The sequence below is a fragment of the Oratosquilla oratoria genome, chromosome 19 (assembly GCF_046742065.1).
Source record: "Oratosquilla oratoria isolate Oo_2021 chromosome 19, ASM4674206v1, whole genome shotgun sequence".
NCBI lineage: Eukaryota > Metazoa > Arthropoda > Malacostraca > Stomatopoda > Squillidae > Oratosquilla > Oratosquilla oratoria.
The window spans coordinates 54,817,197-54,826,905 of record NC_134795.1 but is presented as its reverse complement, the minus strand read 5'-3'; the positions used below and the strand labels follow the sequence as shown (position 1 = coordinate 54,826,905).

Sequence of the window (9,709 nt, the reverse complement as noted above, 5' to 3'; positions counted from 1 at the left end):
TCCTCCTCCTCCTCCTCGTCTTACATCTTCTCCTCTTCCTCCTCCTCCTCCTGCGTGTCACATCCCCCCCCCCAAACACACACCTCTCAACATGGAGCGTGGTGGGTAGACACTTACGTGCGTAGTTTGCTTTCTATTCGCTAATAAAAATCATATACTGTATACAACCCGTTTCCTTAAATATATACAGTATATATATATATATACATATATATATATATATATATATATATAATATATATATATATATATATGTGTGTGTGTATATATGTGTGTGTGTGTGTGTGTGTGTGTGTGTGTGTGTGTGTGTGTGTGTGTGTGTGTGTGTGTGTGCATTATTGTAAGGTTAGATGTTACAAGAAAGAGTCGACAACAAATGTCTCATTTGTGTAACACGAGAATCATATCATCGTCAAAGATTTTTTTTTTTTGTGACAACGTTTTCTCTGTGGATTCTGCTCACGTGGATCGATCTTCATCGTCGTCGTCGTCGTTCGAAGGGAGGAGGAGGAAGGAGGAGGAGGGAGGAGGAGGAGGAGGAGGGAGGGGGAGGAGGAGGGAGTGAGTGGAGGGGGTGGAGGAGGTGTAAGGTTGTGGACAGACTCTGGTCTTCGAAGAATCTTGATCGATTTCGCGAAAACTTTTCTTCTTCAGTCGTCGGTCGGTTCCAGAAGCTGTTGGGAATCGAACCCAAGCTTCCATAGAGAGAGGTAGAGATATATAGAGAGAGAGCGAGCGAGAGAGAGAGAGAGAGAGAGAGAGAGAGAGAGAGAGAGAGAGAGAGAGAGAGAGAGAGAGAGAGAGAGTGAGAGTGAGAGTGAGAGTGAGTGTGTGTGAGAGTGAAAGTGAGAGAGAGAAAGAAAGAGAAAGAGAAAGAGAAAGAGAGAGAAAGAGAGAAAGAAAAGAGAGGGAGAGGGAATGAATGAGAAAGAGAGAGAGAGAGAGAGAGAGAGAGAGAGAGAGAGAGAGAGAGAGAGAGAGAGAGAGAGAGAGAGAGAGAGAGAGAGAGAGAGAGAGAGAGAGAGAGAGAGAGAGAGAGAGAGAGAGAGAGAGAGAGAGAGAGAGAGAGAGAGAGAGAGAGAGAGAGAGAGAGAGAGAGAGAGAGAGAGAGAGAGAGAGAGAGAGAGAGAGAGAGAGAAAGAGAGAGCGATCGCCACTGAAGCCACAGACTGCCAGCAGCCACTTGGAACACAATTAATTATTCAAGATGTCTCTGATTTGCAAAGTAATTATGGATTGACTTGCATGTGCTTTACCGTCTTGACTAAATAATTCACAATTTCTCAAAACCAAAACCTGCTCAGGTTACTGACCCTAGTGGCTCGTGTTGTGCATTGATTGACCTACTTACTGATTGATTGTTTGATTGATTGTTTGATTGATTGGTTAATTTATTGGTTGATCGACTAATTCATCGGTTGATTGATTGTTTGATTGGTTAATTGATTGTTGATTGATTGCTGATTGATTGATTGGTTGACTAATTTATTAATTGGTTTACTAATTTATTTATTGGTTGACTGATTGGTTGATTGGTTAGTTGATTGACTGATTGAGTGATGGAATGATTGGTTGACTGGATGATCGATCGATTGGTTGATTGATTGACTGATTAACTGATTGACCGATTGGATGACTGATTTATTGATTGATTAGTTGGTTGGTTGGTTGAGATGTTAATTGGTTAGTTGACTGACAGATTAACTGGTGGGCTGGTTGATTGATTTATTGACTGATTTGTTGATTGATTGATAAAATGAAATAAAATGAAATGAAATGAAATGAAATAGAATAGAATAGAATAGAATAGAATAAAATAAAGTAAAATAAAATAAAATAAAATAAAATAGAATAAAATAGATAAAATAGAATAGAATGAAATGAAATTAAATGAAATGAAATAAAATAAAATAAAATAACATAGAAATAAAAATAACAAACTTAAACAAGATAGCAAATAGAATATAATAAAACGTAATAAAAACAACAATAACTTAGAATAAAACAAGGAATTCTAGTACAATTTTCTTTCCTCACTCTTCAGATGGGGTAAGATCCGAATGCTGGAGCCGTACCAAGAGCCTTACAAAGAGCAGGCGAATGCCCAGCTGGGGCATCGTTCTTCGTGTCCGATGGCAGACCAGTACCTCATGATCAACAAGGTAAGACACGACGGTCCTGCATTCCGAAGACACGTGTCCGCGTTGTCTTGGAGCTTCCCAGGTGCCTTGCATACAGTTGTTTAGCTTTTTTTTTCTGAGCCCTTTTTTGAAAATTCTGTGACCCCATATGGGTACACGGAGATCACCCAGAGAACCACTTTTTTGAGCTAATAATCCTTGTTTAGTCTTTAGCTTTTGTTTTTTTTTTGTTTCTGACCCCATTTTCGAAAATTCTGTGACCCCATATGGGTACACGGAGCCCATCCTTAGAACCACTTTTTTAAAGCTAATAATCTTTGTTTAGTCTTAGGATTTTTGGTTTTGGTTTACTTTTTTTTTTAAAGCTAATAATTCTTGTTTAGTCTTTAGATTTTTGGTTTTGGCTTGTGGACCCTAATTGTGAAAATTCTGTGACTCCACCATGAGAATCACTTTTTTTTTTTTTTTTAAGCTAATGATCCTTGTTTAGCATTTAGATTTTTGGTTTTAGTTTGTGGACCCTAATTGTGAAAAGTCTGTGACTCCATATACGGACTCCACCCTGAGAACCACTTTTTTTTTTTAAAGCTAATAATTCTTGTTTAGCCTTTAGATTTTTGGTTTTGGTTTGTGGACCCTAATTGTGAAAATTCTGTGACTCCACCATGAGAATAACTTTTTTTTTTTCTTTTTTAAGCTAATGATCCTTGTTTAGCATTTAGATTTTTGGTTTTAGTTTGTGGACCCTAATTGTGAAAAGTCTGTGACTCCATATACGGACTCCACCCTGAGAACCACTTTTTTAAAGCTAATAATCTATGTTTAGCCTTTGGATTTTTGGTTTTGGTTTGTGGACCCTAATTGTGAAAATTCTGTGGCTCCATATGGGTACACGGAGCTCACTCTAACAACCAATTTTTTCAAGCTAATAATCCTTGTTTAGCCTTTAGATTTTTTTGTTTTTGGTTTGTGGACCCTAATTGTGAAAATTCTTTGACACCATATACGAACTCCATCATGAGAACCATCTTTTCTGAAGCTAATAGTCCTTCCTCCTCCTTTGGTCAGACTATGAACCTCGGGAGCGGAGACCACTGCATGTACCACACCCTCCGAAGACCACGCCAGAACTCAGTCTTCGTGGGTCGGACCAGGTCCTTCAGCATCGGAGAACACCCGCCTAGGAAGGTCAAAAGCGCCCTCAACCTTACCACTCTCGTTCTTCAGGAGGCCGAAGAAGAAGGAGGGCCAGCTTCCTCTATCGTGTGATTCATCAAAAGTTCTTCCCTCAGCATCGAGGAGGAGCAGAGAAAGTCACGAACGACCTCAACCCGAAGACCTCTTTCGTTCTTCAGGAGGCTGAGGAAGAAGGAGGGTCAGCTTCCTCTATCGTGTGATTCATCACAAGTTCTTCCCTCAACATCGAGGAGGAGCAGAGAAAGTCACGAACGACCTCAACTCGAAGACCTCTTTCGTTCTTCAGGAGGCTGAGGAAGAAGGAGGGCCAGCTTCCTCTATCGTGTGATTCATCAAAAGTTCTTCCCTCAGCATCAAAGAGGAGCAAAGAAAGTCACGAACGACCTCAACTCGAAGACCTCTTTCGTTCTTCAGGAGGCTGAGGAAGAAGGAGGGTCAGCTATCGTGTGATTCATCAAAAGTTCTTCCCTCAACATCAAGGAGGAGCAAGGAAAGTCACGAACGACCTCAACCCGAAGACCTCTTTCGTTCTTCAGGAGGCTGAGGAAGAAGGAGGGCCAACTTCCTCTCTCGTGTGATTCATCAAAAGTTCTTCCCTCAGCATCGAGGAGGAGCAAGGAAAGTCACGAACGACCTCAACCCGAAGACCTCTTTCGTTCTTCAGGAGGCTGAGGAAGAAGGAGGGTCAGCTTCCTCTCTTGTGTGATTTATCAAAGGTTCTTCCCTCAGCATCGAGGAGGAGCAAAGAAAGTCACGAACGACCTTAACCCAAGGACCGCTTTCGTTCTTCAGGATGCTGAGGAAGATGCTTCCGCCATCGTGTGATTTATCAAAGATTCTGCCCTCAGCATCGAGGAGGAGCAAAAAAAGTCACGAACAACCTCTACCCAAGGACCGCTTTCGTTCTTCAGGGGGCTGAGGAAGAAGCTTCTGCCATCATGTGATTTATCAAAGGTTCTGCCCTTAGCATCGAGAAGAAGCAAGGAAGGTTACGAACGACCTTAACCTAAGAACTAGTTTCGTTCTTCAGGAAGCGGAAGAAGAAGAAGAAGAAAGGTCATCTTCCTCCATTGTGTGATTCAATCGAGGTCCTTTCTTCAGCATCGCCTGCCCAGGAAGGTCAAGCGTGACCTTAATCTAAGGACAGGTTTCAGTTCTGAAGACAGACGCAGAGGAAAAAAGACGAGCTTCTTCTATCGTGTGATTTAACAAAGGAACCAACCATTCTGTGTTCTTTATTAGTGGACTTCGTTTTCCAAACATATCTTTCTCTTCTGGGATGGAGTGGCAAATATAATAGGAAGGTCCTTTGAAATACGTCATAGGGAATTTTTATAGGGGTTGCCGTACCTAAGCGAAAAGAAGAGGAAGAAAAATTTCCTCACCGCAACAATAGTGCATCTGGGAAGAACACACAGATGATTAATGGCGTGTAGATAAGCATAGGATTAAGTGCTGATACTGCTGTTTGTTGTTCTTCATACAGATCACACATAAGAATGAAGGAGACTGCAAGAGACCATAAGGCCTACACTAGGCAGTTCTATGTGGATGTATTATATATATACAAGGATATGAACTATGCGAGACGGGCATCAAAGAGAACCATCTCCCTACATCCTCACCTTCATCTGGAGGTGCAGCCTTGAGGGGCTGACACTTTATCCCCGGACCTGGCCAAAGCTGTGTTGTAACTTCAATTGTAATTCCTCCACCTTTTCACACGAGGAGTATTGACAACCGGCGACAACTCGTTTCCTCCATCTACTACAGTACATTTTTGTTCTTAAAAGATCTGTGGCCAGAGGACCGTTGCCGGGCGCAGTAGGGTCTACTGTTTTCCAGTCAATGGAATTCATGGCAACAATAAAAGTGATGATATTTAGTAATTATAAATAATAAGGATTGATAATAATATTATATAATGATAACGATAATAGTAATAATAATGTTAATAATAATAATAATGATAATAATAATAATAATGACAATAATACTGGTATTTACAGAAAAATAAAAAAACGAAATGTTATTTTTGTATATTGATCATTATTGTTGTTCTTATTTATGTGTAAATACCTTTACATAGAAATGACATGTATATTTATATTCACGTATGCTGAATGTTCTCAATGTTGCATTTTTGATAATTTGCCAATGACTTTTAGATAGCACTTCGTAAAGTAACTATAAGTACTGGTTTTCGTATATGCTCTTATGTATAAATTCGTACACGAATTCATACATATAAACACAAGTTCACACAAACATACATGTAAGCACATATACATGTAAGTACACATACATGTAAACACACACACACATACACACACACAAACACACATGTAAAAACACACACATACATGTAAACACACACACATACATGTAAACACACACACACATGTAAACACACACACACACATGTAAACACACACACATATAAACGCACACACACACACACACACACACACACACACACACACACACACACACACACACACACACACACACACACACACACACAATGTAAACACACAAACGCATGTAAACACACACACATATGTAAACACACACACATACACATGTAAACACACACACATATGTAAACACACACACATACACATGTAAACACACACATGTAAACACACACACACACACATGTAAACACACACACACACATGTAAACACACACTCGGTGGCGCAGTTGGTAGAGCACTGAACTGCCACAACAGTGGCCCGCAGTTCTGGGTTCGAATCCTGCCCAGTGCCGAAATTATTTCGGTACCGCTGCGCTTCGGGTCGTTAGTCTGACTCTCGTGGGCGGGGAGTTGGGTGTGTGTGTGTGTGCAAGGTCATATCATTACCCATAGATCGGACCTACGAGCTCCGAGCTCTCTTCCAGGAGGGAAATAGCTGTCGATCATGAGTCCAACACGTGATCCAAAGACCAAGTGAAATACACACACACATGTAAACACACACACACACACTCACACACAGGCACACGCACACGCACACGCGCGCTCGCTCGCGCGTGGGGACATGACTTACTGGGGTGGTACCGCGCTCGACTGCTCATCTAGCAGTCCAAATTTTGAGAGTACAGCAGCACTGCACGCATTCGCTGATCTAATTTCTGCGCATTTTTTAAAGGAAATTATCTAAGTTATTAGACAATGTTGGACATCATTTATACAATTTCCTGATTGACTTCGAGTAATTTTTTTATGTCATAACTATATTGTATGCGGGCACACCTTTAGTATAATCTAAATTTGACTCTAGATTTATTTTCTAAAGGTCACGAAAAATTAGATAAACGAAATTTGGTCCAAGGAAACTAGGTAGAATAAAAAGAAAAGAAGAAAGAAGAAGAAAAAAGAAGAAGAAGAAATCTTGAGAAGCTAAAGAGGAGTACATGAGAGCGTATTCTTAAAGTTGGTCAGTGAGTGGGAGTTGGGGGGGAGTTTGGGGGAGTTGAGAGTGATGAATGTGCGTTTGACGAAGAGTAGTAGTTGTTGTTGTTGTTGTCGTCGTTGTTGTTGTTGTTGTTTGTTGTTGTCGTCACTGATGGACGGAAAGTTTCATGGCGGCTGACAATGGAGCGGAAGGCAAGCCGAGGAATTTAGGTCTATTCTGCCACGACTTGTTGGATTGGTGGGGGTGAGGGGGTGAGGTGGGGGTGAGGGAGAGTGTCTGGTACAAGTGTTAAGCTACCCCTTTCACTATGTAGACAAGGTAGTTTTGAGTTTTTGCAGAAAAGAAGAAAGAGAGAGAGAGAGAGAAAAAACTACTTTGTTAAAGTGGTCAACCATTTTAGTCGAGATCGTGGAATTCCGAGAAAAAGGTGAAACAAGAACGAGAGGGAAAAAGCGGAAGAGGTTCGTGGGTGAGAGTAGGAGGGAGTGGAGTAGGCCGGGGGGGGGGAGGTGGAGGGGGAACTACAACGTCGATGACAAGGAAGGAGGGAGTGAGGGTGGAAGGGGAAGAGGGTCAGGTGGTCGAAGGCAGGTCCGACAGATGAAAAAGGATTTTTATTTTCATTTTGTCAGCAATGACTATCGATGAATGGGTACTGGATGGGTTGTTGCTTGTCAAGTGGGTGTATGCTTTGTCTTGGCCAGTTTCCTTTGTAAAGGAATGTCAATAAACAAAGGAGGCAGAGGGAAGGAAGTCAACAAAGGAGTGATTAATTTGTAATCAATACTTTTTATAAATTTCAATCATCGTTACAACTAATTATTATTATCATCATCATTACCATTATTATTATTATTATTATTATCATTATTATTATTATCATTATTATTATTATTATTATTATTATTATTATTATTATTATTATTATTATTATTATTATTATTATTATCATTATTATCACTGTGTAATGAGAAATAGACATTTGGGAATGGATGATAAGATGGGATTGTATGAAGGGGTGATTGTGCCAACAGCACTGGATGGGGAAGAGCCATGGAACATAAGAGAAGAGGAGAGGAAGAGAGAGATTAAATGTGTTTGAGATTAAATGCTTGAGAAGTATGATAGGGGTTACTAGGCTGGATAGAGTGAGAAACAAGGAGGTGAGGAGAAGAACAGGGGTGGAAAGGGAGTTGGGAGATAGGGATGATGAAAGAATATTGGGATGGTTTGGACACATGGAAAGAATGAGTGAAAAAAGACTAGTAAAAGAGGTGTGGAAGGCAGAGGGGGAAGGATTGAACATAGGGGGCGACCATGGATGAGATGGATGGATGGGGTAAAAGGGGCATTGGGAAAGAGGGGAATGTCTGTTGAGGAAGGAAGGGAGAAGACAGAAGATAGGGGTGAATGGAAAAAGGTTGTATATGGATGATGCTGTGATGCATGGAAGGGAGTGGGTGGAGGATGGGGGGTGAGGGAGTATGTACGAATATTTTGACGCAGCCCGAAGGAATTTCTCCCCGTCTTCTCTTTTTCTGCATGAGGGGACGGAGAGGGGGGGGGTTGCCGATTGGGTGAATCATCGTTGCTGTAGATGTGCTGTGTCTTGCTGCATTGCTTCTGACTCAGGGCAGTGGGCGAGATGCAGGGATGACCCGTCATCCAGGAGGAGCCAAGAAAAGAGGGAGGGAGGGAGGGGTGGCGAATGGGAGTGGAGTATGTGGAGATGAAATGGGTGGGAGTGGATTTATGCTTTTGACTTTGGCTACCTCCCATGTAAGGGGAAAAAAGCCCTTGGTATGTGTATGTGTATTATTATCATTATTATCATTACTATTACTATCATTATTACCTTTATTATTACTATTACTATTATTAATATTAATTATTATTATTACTATTATTAATTATTATTGATTATTATTATTGTTATTAGTATTATTATTAATGTTATTATTATCATTATTGTTATTATCATCATTATTGTTGGTGGTGTAATACGACGATCTATTTGTGAATGATGTTTAATTATTGAAACACAATAAACAAGTAAACAAACAAATACACATAAATAAATACATGAACGAATAAATAAACAAATAAATAAATCCCAGATGACATAATTAGAACTGAGACGTCCCCACAAACTCTGAAAAAAACATGGCCGTCATCGTCATCATCATTAAAAAAAAAAAAATCACAAAGATCTGTGGTTGACCCTGGATGTCGTTGAACGAACATCAAATTCGTTTCTTCAGTGAAGAAACGCTTTCTCCTATCTAAACTAAAAAAAGATGTATTGTATACATTTGGAAAAGAAAATAAGTAGTGGGAATATAACCAGACGAGTGGGTAATAATAAACAATAACGAGGTACAATTGAATTGTTACAAGGCCGTTCGAAAAAGTATGAAAAAACAAAATGGGTTTGGAGTATTTGAGTGATAGAGAAAATCTACTGCAAAGAAGTAATTTTATTTTATTTTTCAAATATGTTAAACTGGTTTTGGCATTTTACGTACACTTTCTCTAATATATCCAGATATAGTCAGGTTCTTTGAAGATTATTTCGTTCAAATAATATTCGTTCATCAAGGCTGACGTATAAAGTATACATCATACGGACATCTGCGCTACACGAGCCTTGGTAGGTATTTAAACATTAACAATGAATGAAAGAGGGAAAAACAACAAACAAACAAACAAACAAACAAACAAACAAACAAAAACAAAAACAAAACAGAAACCGTATATATATATATATATATATATATATAATTTATATATATATATATACATGTGTGTGTGTGTATACACATATATGTTTGTATATGTATATATATATACATATACAGACTTTAAATTGGAATACTCTTAGTTTCCTTTCTGAAGCGGCCTTCTTTGGTCATTTTCTTTTTGTATTTCTTTTTACAGCTCTCTGAAATATT

At 39.6% G+C, this 9,709-nt stretch overlaps 1 protein-coding gene across 1 annotated transcript in view; it reads left to right on the top strand.

Moving 5' to 3' along the window:
* The window catches only part of LOC143035896 (uncharacterized), a 33,177-nt gene extending 23,682 nt beyond the window's left edge, over positions 1-9,495 (top strand). Inside the window, exons 5-6 of the mRNA XM_076203083.1 lie at positions 2,045-2,162; positions 3,210-9,495. Of these exons, the coding sequence (XP_076059198.1) occupies positions 2,045-2,162; positions 3,210-3,410 (319 nt within the window). The 3' untranslated portion in view covers positions 3,411-9,495. The remainder of the gene's footprint in view (positions 1-2,044; positions 2,163-3,209) is intronic.
* The last annotated feature ends 214 nt before the right edge of the window (positions 9,496-9,709 follow it).